General features: G+C 39.5%; 1 protein-coding gene across 13 annotated transcripts in view; it reads right to left on the bottom strand.

Annotated features, from left to right (window-relative positions):
* The window catches only part of cacna1da (calcium channel, voltage-dependent, L type, alpha 1D subunit, a), a 63,158-nt gene that overhangs the window by 29,630 nt on the left and 17,231 nt on the right, over positions 1-16,297 (bottom strand). For 10 of the 13 annotated variants that reach the window (XM_031287466.2, XM_031287463.2, XM_036001928.1 and 7 more), the window contains exons 4-10: positions 11,254-11,393; positions 7,647-7,825; positions 6,127-6,279; positions 3,989-4,185; positions 3,495-3,598; positions 1,888-2,057; positions 104-178 (exon numbers count right to left, since the gene is read on the bottom strand). In XM_031287466.2, coding sequence (XP_031143326.1) covers positions 104-178; positions 1,888-2,057; positions 3,495-3,598; positions 3,989-4,185; positions 6,127-6,279; positions 7,647-7,825; positions 11,254-11,393 — 1,018 coding nt within the window. The remainder of the gene's footprint in view (positions 1-103; positions 179-1,887; positions 2,058-3,494; positions 3,599-3,988; positions 4,186-6,126; positions 6,280-7,646; positions 7,826-11,253; positions 11,394-16,297) is intronic. The other 3 variants (XM_036001933.1, XM_031287468.2, XM_036001932.1) reach the window with 1 other exon arrangement.

The following is a 16,297-nucleotide window of genomic DNA, read 5'->3' on the forward strand; positions in this document are numbered from 1 at the left end:
ACACATTTTTCTGTATCAGATTAATTTGAGCATCAAACACATACACACCCACGCACACATACACAAGAGCAAGAGAACACTGGAGGGAAACCACAGGATTTACCATGAGTGTCGGACGACTGGCTGAACCACCCAAACCTTCCTTTCTTCTTCTCAGTAAGGTCAGCCAGAGTCACCCCTTCATGTGTAATGCATGCAAGCCCATGCATTCAGACACAACAGCACAGCAGAGGGACATGGGGGGCGAGAATGGGCTGCTATCAAAATGGGTCAGAGCAGACAAGCACCACAGGACAACAACAGTATTCAAAATATCAATATCCAACAATGACAAGAGCAGCAGAAGTCACAGGGGCTGCAGACACTGAGGAGGGCAGAAGAACAACACGGAGAGCTGTTAGTCACTGGAAGCGCCTGCAGGTGACGAGGTCCTTTGCTAACATGTTACAGTGCAACTTAAAGCATTCACATGTTAACGTGTTAGCAGGGGCTCATTTATCGTCGACAGACACCAAAAGCCAGGATGGATGTTGAAGAAAAGCTGTATGGACCTGCCTCCTCGTCACACAGAACCTCCACAGCTTTAACTTGGAGCCTAAACATCTAACTTTATACATGAGGTATGACTAGAGGAAAAGACAGGTGGGAGAGGCGACAGTAAATGGACAGAGTACATTCAAAATGACGGAAGATCGTAATGAGCAGACAGAGTGTATAAAAATAAAGACTCAAACTATAAGGTGAATCAGTCGCAGTTTCTCTATTTCTGCATCATGTCTGCTGCTTATATAAAGAGGATTTGGATTAAGAGTTTTTCTACTGCTCAAGTAATATCTTTTTTTCCCCCTTTTACCCTTCTCAGATAAACTCCAGTGGTACTCATGGCGTGCTCCACTTCCATCAGTGACATGGATCGAGCATTATGATATTTACAATCTGTACAGCTCTGCTTCAAGCACCTTTCATATACAAAACAGTTGTCAACACATGCATCTATGTTATGTAGGTATGCATCTATGTGTGTGCATTGTGTATAATGAAAGTATCACTGACTATAGCACAAATATTGTCGATACTTTTGCTAATCGTTAAGGGAAAAATCCCATCATCAATTGTTATGAAACTGTTAATCGTGCAAATTTGCAATTACTGTAGTGCAACTGATCTTTTACTTGCGGCCACGTTCAATCAACCTGCTTCATCTATTTCTACTTCAGTTAGTGATTTCCTACAATTCCCAGAATGACTTTTGAAAAGCTTAATCAGACCAAGAAAAGATCTGCATGAATTGCATTATGGACTATTAATGCTACTGTCGGTGGAGAAAGTAAAAAATTCTCTCTCTGATGATTTTTCTTCTTGCCTGGTTGTTAAATGTTGATGCAAAATCGTGGAGCTAAATTAGGAGCACGTCTTAGCTTGGAGCTTCTTTTTACCTAATTAATACCAGCTGTATCTATGCTAGATTTGTCTTAATATGATTGACCAGTTATCCGGGTCAATATGAAAAATAGAGCACTTTCCACCCAAATGGACACAGGAGTGCAAGGAAAAGCCCCTGTTTGTTTTTCAGTATGATGGGATAATACATATTTCTCCTCCTGAGAGAAATTAATATTATTCTTTTAGCTAATACAGTTTTTTCCCTTTTTTTTTTTTTTTACAAATCACATACACTATAGATTTCTTGAGGACCAACTCTTGCATTTCCTGCTTATATAAAAATACTCTGAGTTATAGTTCAAAACCCTCTCAAGCCACCAATAATACACATTGCTGGATATTGTCTTGATGTGGCAGTAACAGATTCGATCAGTTTGCTGTATTGAAGGGATCTTGTGATGCCAGCGCAGCATTACTCTGGTAGAAATGGGAGAAGGTGCTTACGGTTGCGCTTGGTCCCCTCATCGGCCTCATCCTCGTTGTCGGGGTCGATGTCTTCGGCCTGAGTGATCCAATCCAAGTAACCTTTCAGATCCTCCTCCAGCTGCTGCTTCTCACGCAGCTTCTGGAAGTCTCCACGGGCTTTAGCCTTCTCTCTCTCCTTGGAGAACTCTCTGGGTTTGCAGAGGCACACATGGACAAAAAATGCAAACACATACAAACACACAGGAGTGCATAAATGACCCAAAACACACAGAGAAACTTACTTTCACAGCAAACAAGTTTTTTTTCACACAAAATAGAGTAAAATAAAGTCTTCCTTCCTATATTAAATAATCTCTAGCAATCTGAACATTTCCACTACACTGCATAAATACATTCTACATATTCACATACTTCAATCATAACCGTTCAATGCCTTGTGTGTTTTGTGAACCCTAGCCACTGGAGGGAGATGTACACCTTTGAAAGACAGACACAGTACTATATTTAGAGCCCGACAGTACAGTAGCGCATCCTTCAGGCGAGCATCTTATTCATACAGAAAAGGCAATTTAGGTGGACAGATGGTTTCAAGAGGCACGAAACATTTGCACAGCATCTAAACTCATATATTTTATAGAACAACAACTGTGGAAACTACAGTATGTAGGGATTCAGAAGATGGTACATAAATATATTCAGTGCACGGTGGGATGTTGTCTTTACTGAAAGAAATACGTATTTAAGCTGTGATAATGAAAAAGCCAAAAACAAAGAGACTTCATGGTAAGAGGGTAGCAAAGCAGCATTTGTAAAACTGCATTTAGAAAATTTATGCAAGTAATAAATTGTGCCAATCTACAGCAGCCAACAGGACTGCAGGAGTGTCTGAGTTGATGATTCTGCTAACCTTGTTGGCTTTTTAAAAAAGATCTGGCTTTGCTGGCTGGTCAACTATCCAGAGTTAATTCAACTGTAATACCCCACCCCCCACTCCACAGAGCTGGGAAAGCAAACTGGGGTTTGAGAGAGCTTAGTAGCGCAGAGGGAGTGAAGGCCGAGGAATAAGATTAATTTCCTTCTCAGGAGGTTGGGTGGGTTGAGGATGGGGGGGGGATGAGGAGGAGGAGAAAACGCTCACTTTGCAGTTGCTACGGAAAGAACGTGATAGTTTGACGCCAATGTCTGAGAAAGAATATTCATATATCTCGTGGTCCTAACACAGAATAGCCAATCACGGGTTTAATAGCTCAATCTTTTTGTATAAAGATTCTCAGGATCTTACTTCTCAAGACTGCAGCATAGTTTATACTCATTTCTAGGCTAACACTACATAATAAGCAAATAACAAACCACTACATACATGCTTCGCACACTGCAAACGAAAACCACTGCACAAGTTTCCTCTTACCCACTTAGCACACCTAACACAAGGTTTAACACAAAAAAGGATCCCAGTATGATCAGGCTAACAAAGTAAATCCAAGGTGTTTCCCATCCGATGGCGTCGTTGACCTACGGGAGCCAAAAGTAGCCGTTTAACAGACAGAAACACAAATAAGAACAGAGAACCTGCTGCCTGAAATCAAGCAGAAGGTCTCTGTCTGCAAAGAGAGGAAGATGCTTACCCGCTCAACACACCCAAAACCAGGTTAAGAACGAAAAAGGAGCCGAAGATCACAAGACTGACAAAGTACACCCATGGAAGCTCAAGGCCCATAGCATCATTCATCTGGAGGAACAAGCATCACCACAGAGGAAGGAGTGGAGGGGTAAGAGAGGGACAAAAAAGAGTGAAACAAACTGTTAAATGTAGAAACAGTCAGAAAAGAAGAACAGAAAAAAAGATAGTCAAAAGTAGCTTTTTCTTCAGATGAAGAAAAATAGAGATCTTGCAGGAAAAGTACCAGGATAGCATCTTATTGTTGTTGTGAGTTGTTGTATGCATCCAATCATTTAGTCAATCAATCATATCAGAGCGATAAGAGCTGCCTCAGGAAGTTATCAGCAGCTCCATCTTCAGAACGTCAGTCACATTATTGTTGTGTCTGATCTGAGTCGACGTTTAAGCTGAAGGCGTGTGACAGTCACAGGATATTGAACTGGGAGAGCAGAGACTCACCCAGTATAGCACGTCCGTCCAGCCCTCCATGGTGATACACTGAAACACTGTCAGCATGGCAAACAGGAAGTTGTCAAAGTTGGTGATGCCACCGTTGGGACCATGCCAGCCTTCCCTGCACACGCTGCCATTGATGGGGCATTGGCGCCCATGCCCTGAGATCGCACATGGAGCTGGTTCCTCTTCTGCTATCACATCTGAAGAAAGAGAGGATACAACTAGGATTGTAATCGTATATGTATTATATATTACATATATATATATATATATATATATATATATATTATAATATGTTAATATAAAATAAATATTAGATTATTTTAAACAGTGGTCACAAACCAAAGCCCCCTCAGACAGTTTTATGAGGCCCTGACCATGTTTACGATGTATTGTTACCAGAGATGGGGACTCGAGTTTGAGACTCAGACTCGAATTACACTTAAGTTGCACACACAAAGTGACTTGAGCCTGAATTTGAGACTCGTCCTCAAAAGACTTCAGACTCGACTTGGACTCAAGATGCGGGACTCGTGAACAATCTTTATTTTTAGGAAACGTCTGATGAGCCGAATGTTATTCCCCTCCCTGCGTAACCTACAACCAACCTACGTAACACGTAATACGTAACGTATCTGCTGTGGACGGCTACACGTGAGAGAGTACAACAAACATGTCGACCGCAGCGGCAGCTGCTGTGCCATTCATCAGAAGCTTTGGCTTTAAAAACTTAGGCCCAAACAAAAGTAACATTGAATGCAAAATATGTGGTATCATGATAAAGGATTCTGGCTCTACCACATCTAATTTGTATTAGGCACCTAAAAACGTATTCTGATAGGTTAACAAACATGTTTAGCTCAGCATTGGCCATCTAACGTTAGCTTTCTTTAGCTACGACCTACGGGAGGTTAACCCCGACTGTCATTCGCTAGATGTTATGAAAAGATGAATGAGCATTTGTTTGTTTGCCAAACTTGTGATAGTAGATTTACGTAATCATTTACTTCCTGCTGGCTGCAATACTTTGAATTCCTTATATATAGCGTAGTGTTCTAAGCAGCCTGGATGGAATGCAGCAGGTGATTTAACACTCATTATAACCACAAGAGACTTGAGACTTGACTTGGACTCAGGCTCAGAGGCATGTGAGCATCTCTGATTGTTACATCTGGCCTTCAAATACATTTCTTTACTTTTTCTCATGTTAATTATAGTAATTGTTGTATAGTAATTATAATCATTTAACTTTCTAGCAAGACTGCAAAATTAGCAAATAAAAATGGCTTTTTATTTCACATTTAGACTTAACTGCGGAATTAACACTTGCTTTGACCAACAGCACCTTACACTTTCTAAACCTTTGAACACGAGGACAAATAGTTTTAAGTGTAACATGACTGCCTCCCTTCTCATCTGGAGTGGGAGGAGAAAGCTGCAGTTCTCCAGGAAAACATTCTCACTTGGCATTACTCTAATGAACATACAGAGCAGCATGATGTACAAGAGGAGGGAGGGAAAAACAAACACTGTGTTTTAACAGGCCCTCTCGGACGAAACAACCTGGCCAGTGCATCCACCAGGTAATGAAGAGATTTGCAATGTCAGTGTATAAATGTCATCACCCGCATGAGACATCCACATAGACATTGTAAAAAAAAGAATTAAGGTAAAGTAACACAGCAAACTGTAACAGTGTTAGACTGTGCATATGTCTGTCTATACTGTAGATAGTGTGTCCTTTTTGTCATAGTGTTGCAACTGGAAAAACACTGATCATGTTTTATTCCCCATTTGAGACAAAGTGATTCAAATAAATTTATGAAAAAGCATGCCTGTGACTTTCTATGCTTCAGTTTGTGCAATATGGCATGCACATAAGCTATTATGTCAACCTGACTTGATGAATTGTGTAAAGAATCCTTTATACACCTTTTAGCAGGGCCCATATGCTGTCAGATTAAACATTAGGTTTCACCTTCATAATGGAGAAATGCATGTTGATGTTTGTTGAAAGTCAGTGTAGGTCAGGCTACATTTAACATAAAAGTATTGCTTGTTACAGTATTCAAAATACTAGATGTGTAGACTAGGAAGTTGACTTAATTGTATATGTACAACAGACAATCAAGAGGGCATACCTGAGCCAGGAATATAGCAGGTTGCGTGCATTTTACCAATGAAAAGCTCCAGGCCGATAATCGCATAGATGATGATGACAAATAAGACCAGGAGGGCAATGTGAAGGAGAGGTACCATGGCTTTAATGATGGAGTTCAACACCACCTGTAAACCTAAGCAAGGAGGAAAATAAACATATTATATGAAGCTTGGCTGTACTTTGAATGCACAGTAAGAAACACAGCTGCAAACGTCAGTTGGTACCAGTTTCCATCCCTGTCCTTATTGCGACGAAATAACTTGTGTCTTTTGTAAGTAATGATGGTTCACATTATGACAGGCTAATGACATACATTTATAATATTTTGTTTATCAACATGCGATCTGAGCATACAGTATGTGTGCAGTGTGGGATGATTATATTGTAGACGACTGTATGTTTCCCCCACAAGTAGGAAGTGTGTTTTCTTTTTTTCAAATTTGATACCAGTTTGACCATGACCATGGGCGCTTCCCTAGGGAGATGTTCCAGACACGTCCAGCTGGGAGGAGGCCTTGGGGAAGACCTAGTCTATATCGACGACATTACATTTCCGGGATTTCTCCGGTGCCACTGGAAAGTCCGCCAGATGTCCCTCATTTCGACCGGATGTCCGGTACCTTCCGCTTTCTTTGTGTAAGAATTTTAAACTCCAGTGGATTTCTGAGGACTATGGTTAACTGCTCCTCAGATCTCTGCAGGGTAAATCCAGACAGCTAGCTAAACTATCTGTCCAATCTGAGTTTTCTGTTGCACGACTAAAACAACTTTTGAACGTACACATGTTCCCCCAAAACAAGTTCCTTCCCGAGGCTATTTTGCAGAGGCGCCGTTGCTCCATCCGACGCTAAGTGCTGCCCAAGCCGATTGTGATTGGTTTAAAGAAATGACAATAAACCAGAGCATGTTTTTCTCCCATCCCGGAATGTGTGGACTAGCCAGACTCTCCTCGCTATGGAGGAATGCGAGACTAGGGGAGACCCAGGACGAGGTGAAGAGATTAATTCTCCACCCTGACATGGGAACGCCTCGGGATCCCCCATTCAGAGCTGGTTAATGTGGCTAGGGAAAGGGAAGTTTGGGGTCCCCTGCAAGAGCTGCTGCCCCCACGACCCAACCCCAGATAAGTGGATACAGATGCATGGATGGATGGATGGATGATACCAGTTTCAGTATATTATACATTTCAGTACATATAGAACAACATATAGTTCATAAATGTGTCAGAAGTGTTTACTCTGAGTTTGTTTTATAATAGAGCTCATGCCTCTAGGGTGCTGAGATGTATATGTTGAATATATGTTTTTGAAAAACAGTCCTCAGGGATGATACATAGACCATCTGGACTTGTGATGTTCAGCCTACAATTTACTGGGACTCATAAGGGTTAAGATCATTATACAATGTATACAGAAAATATGTGGTAAATCGTATATCTTATCTTATGTATTTGGTTACACAGGGTAAACATGGTGTTTGTATATGGAGCTCAGTACTTACTGGGTACTCCTGAGACCAGCCGCAGGGGTCGCAGCACACGGAAGGCTCGAAGGGCTTTAACATCGAATCCACCTGGTTTTCCTCCATGTCCTTGCATTGACGGATGGATACCTTCTCCTTCTGCTTCGCTTTCTACCTTCTCTTCTTTGGTCAAAAGCTCCAAGACAACACTGAAGAGTCTATCAGAGAGCAAAGACAGAACCCCACACTATTAGTCTGCTGAGGAAAACGTTCTGTATAACATACAACAACGTGTTTGCATCTGAGCTGAGTTAGCAGAGCTGAAATGATTAGTCGATTATTCAATTAGTCGATCGGCAGAAAATTAAGTTATTTGATAAATTGTTTTAGTCCATTTTCAAGAAAGGCAATGCCAAACAAACAATTTGCAGATGTCACCTTTGGCTCTGGAAAATTATGCTAGGCATTGTTTTTTATAGAAAGAACGACAATCATATTATCAACAAAATAAGCACAAAAATAAGCAGAATAGTCAATATTAAAAATTGTTCCAATCCTAAATATCATTTCCTTTACAGAGAAGTTTTCCCAAGCAATATAGGCTACTAGATGTGTGCTTTTTGAGGGGTCGTATCAGACGACCAGTTTGATGGAAAAATAGCTTTGATTTTTGATGGGAATAGGTTGTTCTGCTTTCAGAGAGGCTTTAATAGAATTCATGATACATCCTGCATTATAAAATCATCATGAGTCGTGTATTAGTTAAGCATTACAAATAAGATTTGTACCGGTATTATACACATATAATCTAATATTAAAACATATAAACAGGTTCAAAGACCAAGCACTGAACATAACCCATAGAATGAATGCACTGTTTCATCAAGCATCACATATTATATAGTTTTCCATCATAAATTATTCACAAGTAAATGTTCTCTTTGTACTTACTTATTTTGAACTTACTTAATTCTGTTAACAGTACATTTAACAGTGACTGCAATGTCCCGATTCAAATAATCTTTTTATTAATGCCCTTGACTGGATACAAGCTCTGTCACAAAGCTTTCTGACATGTTGCCCTTTAAACTCTTTCCTGGCTGAGAGCATTTTTATTTGACTGTTGTTGATCCCTCAAAGCATGAGCTGTGAAACTATAATGTAGCATGTGCCAAAGTCTACTTTACAGCCACCCACAAACCATACTGATATCACCAGGATACAGTTGGATTAAAAGAGTACTACACATATTAAATGCAATGCACCATTAATGTTAATATGTTATATAAAAACTGGTTAGTAAACACTGTAGTGGTAGCTTCCACATATTCATAGTATTTGTACTTTTGCCAGGGGCAATGCTGAGAGTGCAGTACAGCAGCATCTCATCCCCTTTGTCTCAATGCCCAGTTACAGTGTACAAACAGCAGATAAATGTACAAGAGCTGTTTCCTTACTGTGGTCAAAAAGTGAAATCAGCAGTGAACAAATCCCTCACCATGAAAAAGGACACTTCATTACAGTCAGTTAGACGTTCCTTGCCTAGCCAAGAGGGGAAATCATCTCGACACATCATCACATTAAAGCTGTGGACTGTGAGCAGTGAATGAAGCTGCCGATAGGAAGGAGTTCTGAGGGCCTATAAGCACAGTCTGCTCAGACTTATGTTATACTGAGTCACAGCTGTAAGACTGACCGCCTGCCACTAGGGTTTCATTACTCATTCAGTCATGTTCAAAAGAAAACATATCGACACATTTTTCACTGCATATACAGTACCTGAAGAGAACCGCTTTGATAAAAGTGATACATCAGGTTTCTTTACCGGTCAACCTGCGTAACTTAAATGTGTCTCCTCGATATTTAAGGAGTCATACAAGTGGTTTTAACTGTTTTAGTCTATTAACTACAAATCCCTTTACAAAACTGTTATAAACCATGCTACTGTGTGAATGTTTTTTTCTCCTGCTGGTTTCAATATATACTGTATCTGTATGAAAGTTGATTGCTAATTGATTTTTACAGTGTGAAGGAAAAAATGGAAACAATTGCTGCATGGAAAATTGTACATCCCAATATATAAAACTGTATAACATGCATTTAAAAATGATCAACACTTGGTTAATATAAATCCAATATTCACTGTCTTTATGTTTTGGTCTCTTTAGCTGCTAAATGCTCCAATACGTATGTTCACCAGCTAGTTGCCAACTAAGAGCTGGGGGAACTGCAGATTAGGGTGATAATTCTAGTTGTCATTAAATCTATTGCTGCTGTTATATAAAAATATTAATATAATAATTAATATTAATTTAAGAGCTTAAACACACTGGCATGATCCTTTAAGGAAAAATTCTGATCTCATCATTACTCACCTCTACTACTGTACCCTCAACATTGAATATGTCTCTTTTTTTGATAAATTCAATAAATGTTCTTTTACTGTTACCTTTATCTTTGTTGCAAAGCTAATTTACATTTCTGAAACCCACGTCCTTTTACAGTAATACAATTATGTTTTTAACAAATCTCCCCCCCACCACTTGTTTTTGACTTTTCAGTCAAAAAAAGAAGGATTTTTACGGTAACATTATACCCTACAGGCCTAAGATATTTTTCTTGCATTTCAACACTTTTCTTTCTGTGAGGAGCAGTATTGAATAAAGAAATACATTAAAGCACGGCTGAATCTTCGAGCGTCTACAACCTTTTGTTAACCTCTGTTGAACCATAAGGTGACCTGCTATAATCTATAAATACAAAGACGCACAAACATATTGAAGTGTGCTGTGAAGTAGGCTGAACCTTGACCTTTCAACATGAATTTATATAGCCGTTTTAGAGCCATATTGACCTATCTATATATTGATACTGGCAGTATTATTTTGGTGGGTCATTTCAGTGATTTAGCAGCAACAGTCACTCTCCATAGCAGGAGCAGCCGTCTTTGCATTTGACTGCATGGCAGATCAACCCTGCATGCTGCAAACAGACAGAGATCTGACCCAGCTACCCACTGGACTGTGTGTATGAGAGGAGAGAAAGAGGGAGGAGAGAGAGGAAGGAAGATAGCGGAGAAAAAAGAGAAGCTGCTATAAGGATGAAGATAACACGAGGAGAGTGTGCAGGAGATAGGAATGAGGGCAGAGTGAGGTGGGGAAGTATAAAGCTTAACGTACAAGATCAAAATGGAAGGGGAAGTAAAAGAAAGAGCTGCACAGACAAAAGCAGAACAGTATGGAAGAGTGTGAGCGAAAGACAGTGAGAGGACAGAGAAAAATGGGAGGAGTGTTGGAGAAGAGATGAAGTATGGAGAGATGGTGACTCACGCCAGTGGTGGTAAAGCTCTGATTTATTCTCTCTGTCTTTTCTGGGTCATATACTGTGGGTGTATGAGGGTCTCTATTCACACTTGGCCGCTTGGAACAGAGGCTTAAGCAACTTTAACTTTAACACTGACTGCCTCTCTCAGAAACTGTCAAACTGTAAACTGCAACTGTCAAACTGAGATCAAAGTGCAAATCCAAACCCCAAACTGAAATAATAAAACCTGATGATCTGGTCTGCAAAAGGACAAAGTTAATAGGTTTAATCCAACACATTATACAAATAAAGTTAACTGAAATAACTGAACTTGAGGACTTACCCTATGACGACAATGACGAAATCCAGCATGTTCCAACCGTTTCTCACGTACGCATTCTGGTGCATCACCAAGCCGTAAGCAATAATCTTCAGAAAGGTCTCAATTGTGAAAATGATGAGGAAGGCATACTCAACGGTTTCCTGCAGAGACACAGAAAAACAATATATTTTTGATAGGAACAAGATATGATGGATTATCATGAAAAAGCATGAGCATGGCATTAATAGAGCGTGTTGGCTAGATAACACAGGCAGGTACAAACACTGAAGCACAAATACAGAAGCACACACAGACACGAACGGATAAAGAATCTGATGTGACCATTTCAATCCATCTCTGTAGTATTGATGAATGTGCTCAACGGAGTAAAGACAAAGCTAATTTTTGTGGAAACACCAGAGACAACGATGAAAAAAATTCCAGGACCTGATTGGGTAATGCTTTAGACTATGGCCTGCAACATATAGTGTAATTCTTTTCAATCTACAGTGTTACTTTTTGTGTTCCAGTACCGTAACAAATACTAATAGTTCTCTTTAAATTCCTCCCAAATGCCAGATTGTTGCTACCTAGTACCCCGTAATGTTAAACAGGTACCTGTTGTATCAGTACATACTGTACTAGTACAAAAAGTAGTACAAAAAACACAGTGAATTGAAAAGAATTACACTGCACATTGCATGCCATAATCTAAGGCATAATTTATTTGTTATATCCATGACAAAATATGATATGTTATATTTTTATAAATACATTAGAATGTTGTTAATAAACCAAACCAAAATAATGAGGTGCATGTTGTTACACAAATGCCATTCACAGAGCATGAACACATTTCTTTTTTTAAAGATTATCTTTTGGGCTTTCCCGCCTTTAATTTGACAGGACAGCTAGGTGAGAAAGGGGGAAGACATGCAGTAAATCGTCACAAGGCAGATTCGAACCCTGGACCTCTGCGTTGAGGTATAAACCTCTCAGTATACGTGCACCTGCTTACCCACTGATCCACAGTGATCTCACACTTTTCAACAAGTCTCAGAACTTATTCACAGACCACGATGAGAACCATCACAACATGAGAAACCTTGGCTAGGTGCAAAAGAACATTTCAATCTAGGAAGGAAAGGTAGGGACAATGGTGTTTTTATTTAGTATCATGTAACCTCAATTTAAATAGAGACAATAAACTGGTCGTGTTAACGGTTTATTACACACCAAACCAATCTGACTGTTTGAACATTTTGCTTGTGAACACACAACAGAGAATAAAGTGGGCGGGCAGCTGACCACTGACCTTCTGAGCCTGCATGACAGGAAATAACTAGTCAATAGTCTGTACTCATAATCCGAAAATAAACAAAAACCTTTGTTATTAATTTAGAAGATTAATTGATAATACATGATATGTAGGTAAAAAGTTCTTTGGCTGTGCACAGGCGTTGTCAGCTTTGCAACTCAGCAAAAAATGGAAAAAACACAAATAAGGACAAAATGGGTGAAAACACCGATTCAGTAGGCTGAACAACCAGTCAGAGATCTCTCGCCCAAAAAAGGGAAAAACACTGAATAAAAATACTGTTTCTAGAAGGTATGTGGAATCAGTGATGTAACTCAGCATTGCACCTTTCTCTGGGTTGTTTCAAAGACAGAGAGGAACACAGGAACATCAAGCCATCAAGTTGAGGTCGATTGGGAGCAAAGCTAGATAAAGGTGGTATATTCATGTTAGTGCAGTGCGATGTGTGAGAGGCAGAAGGTGCAGACAGCACAGGGTGACTTAGCTTATTGAGGACAGTCCTGGGACCTCCCTGGAGATATGAAACCAGAGAGAGGCCCTTTCATCCTTTATGCATGAGGCAGGTCAACGTAAACTCTGCTCAAAGGCTGGTATACATAATATTTGTCGGTCAACACAAAAGTCATTTAACTTTTCACATGGGATGACCATTGGGCTCTTATAATACCCAATACAGACAAATGCTAAAAGCCACACACACACACACACACACACACACACACACATAAATATTATTATATACATAATAACCTCCTCCACCTGAGGGAGTCCTTAATCCTTTGCTCTGTGTTCTCTGCAGACACCATAAATGCAAGAGCACTGTGGGCTGCGGGGCTCGTTTTCCCAACAGTTTACTGCAGATTGTGAGAAGCACTTAGCCCAGAATAGGAGACATGGGCCTCTTTGTTACTGATGTAAAAGGTTGAGTTAAGCTTATGGCTGCTGCCTCTGTGACAGAGCATGCTCGTGCCGCAGGGAGCAGAGAGAACAGAACGATTCATACGAGATGGAAGTGAAGTGACAGATAAACAATTTTAGAGGCATTTATGGACCAAGAGCAAACTGCTGCTGCAGTAATCTGTTGGTGTAAATGAGGCTTCGCTATAGTACTATTATCAATAGTATGGAGTGCAGTGTTTCAAAACTAAGTACAAGACTCCCAACTGATCATACTTATAAATCGGGGATCTTCAACAGGGGGTCTGGGACCCTTAGGGGGTCCTCAGAGTCAATGCAGGGGGGGCTTCCAAATTATTGTTCATTTTACAAGGATTCACTGTGCCACATGTATGTTCAACATTAAAACATGATTTATAAAATAATACCAACAATTAGTGGGCTATTTTAAGAGCTTAGTATTCTTTGCAAAAAAAGGTATATATAAAGTCGTTAGGCCACCCACACGTTATTGTTGGCCCAGTTTATTATGCAACTTAATTTTATACATAAGGGATCCTTGCTCAGTCTCTCTCTCAGTTAAGGGGTCCTTGGCTTAAAAAAACGTTGAAGACCCCTGTTGTAAATCATTAAATCTTGCATTCAAAGCAACTGATTCTCCTTTCATTTGGCTTGTGAACATCTTTCACTGAAAGACCAATGTTTCAACCACTAAGTTTCTGGTGAAATACAACAAGTACATTTGTCACCTAAACATATCATAGTGCAATTCTTTCAGTTAAGTTATTGTTACAATCAGTTAGTCCAAGACCAAACAATGTAAGATACATGTTTCCAAATTACCCTTTGGAGTGATAAAAATGAGCTTTTTTCTTCCCTGTTTACAGTTGGCAAAAATATAACTGTACATTACCCATCAAATTCAACAACAAACTTCCCATAATTCCTATTCCATAATCAGAAGTGTGATCAATGAAGATATCTTCCCCAATCATCAATGCAACACACTTTTACTGTATTGCAACATTACTGTAAGGTTTTGTCTAATCAAATACTGTAAAAAACACTGTAACAGAACTGAAAGAAAATAGTTTTCTGTAAATACTGTAAAAGTTTTCTGTAGTACACACTACACTAATCTGCATCAATTCAGTCTTCTAGATTTGGCCATAAGTACTCGTCCACATCACAATGTATGTTTTCATAGTTCATGGTTCACCTTGGGAAAAACCTTCTTGAATGTCGAATCCAAGCCTGACATTGGTCAGCAGTAATGTCATCACAAGTCTCATCCTCACTATTGTATTGTACACACTGTAATCATTGCAGTGGTTATTTGTGGCCCTGATGGTTTGAGCACTACTGTAAGTTACCAACACTAAGGGTGTGGGTTCAAGTCCCACCAAGGTCGCATACAAATCTCACACCTTAGGGTGGTGATTGTGAAGTTTTGCATCGGACTATAATAGGCAAAAAAACAACCATACAGTATATTACACAAATGTTTCATTGACTATCAGTTATGAACAATGAGCATAGTGTAAAAAGTATTTTAACAATAGAGAAGAAAATCCTATCCAAAGTTATGCTTGTAATGTTTATGACTGTACTGTATTTCAATGTCAAACTGGTCTTTTTAGATGTTTTTGTTGTACACAGTCAATGTCAGATGTACATAAGAGTTGTGAAAAGAGGTACTTTTTGATGATCTGTTGGTTTATTTGTACTTAAGGTAGTGAAATATTACCACATACTTTAGTACCATAGCGTCAGAAAAATTTTTTAATAAGTACAAATAAACAAAACTTATTCCGCTTGTCTTTGTATGCCTGCCAAAAAAGTACCATGATGTGGACAGATTTTCTATGTGAATTTAGAATAAAAAAACATAATATAAGATTTTCTCCTGTGTGGTCTACAACAGTAATTGAGTAATAATTGTAAAGATGCGGAAAGCAGCATGTAATACATTGTCAGAACAGTTTTAGCCTTCCAAGGCGCAGTAAATGTATGCAAATTGCCACTTCCTGGTTCGTGAAAGCATGTAAAATATAATAGCAAATGATAAGCATTCCCTCTCAATTAACCGGCAATTTATTCAATCATAAGCACGTTTTACTGCGAGCAGAAATAGAACGAGGGAGAGACACAGAAAGAGAAGGAGAGTGAGGAAGGAGGCCTTTGGGGATGACCATAAATATCTCTGACTCACTCATCTTAGTTTATTTGTGTTTTAAAGAGACTTACAGTAGTATGTTCCCTTCTCTCATACAGTATGTGCATATGATAAGTTTATGTGTTGACTTCACTTGCTACTATTCTGTTAGGTATATATGATACATCATGCACTCACGGATACACAGACACACATAAACACGGCACGTTTATGTCCTAAACTGCACACTAACAGCACAAACTCATGCAGAACAGGATACAACACGGCATAACACATGTTCCTCCTCGACCTCCACATCCGTACAGACCCTCCTCTGCCACAGGGTGAGTGTTCATGTTCATCTCACATACTCACAGAGCTCAGATCACCATATGACAAAGGATGCTAACACGCTGAACCATGCATTCTCCTACATAACTCGCCATATGACAGAGCCATGTGGACAGCGGTAATGTAAACCTATTAAGAATTCAGATGGGCCTGTGCGCAATGCCCACGAGGCTCCGTCTATCTTCCTCCAGACTACACACAAATCACCAATTACATTTTGTGCATAATAATAAAGAGCGGAAATGCAGTCATAAAAATACAATGAAACAGGTTGTCTTGCAATTAGAGCACCATTGTTCATACATTATCTTTTATTATCTAAATAAAAGCCAGTTTTAAACTGC

Source organism: Sander lucioperca, chromosome 6, assembly GCF_008315115.2.
Source record: "Sander lucioperca isolate FBNREF2018 chromosome 6, SLUC_FBN_1.2, whole genome shotgun sequence".
NCBI classification, from domain to species: domain Eukaryota; kingdom Metazoa; phylum Chordata; class Actinopteri; order Perciformes; family Percidae; genus Sander; species Sander lucioperca.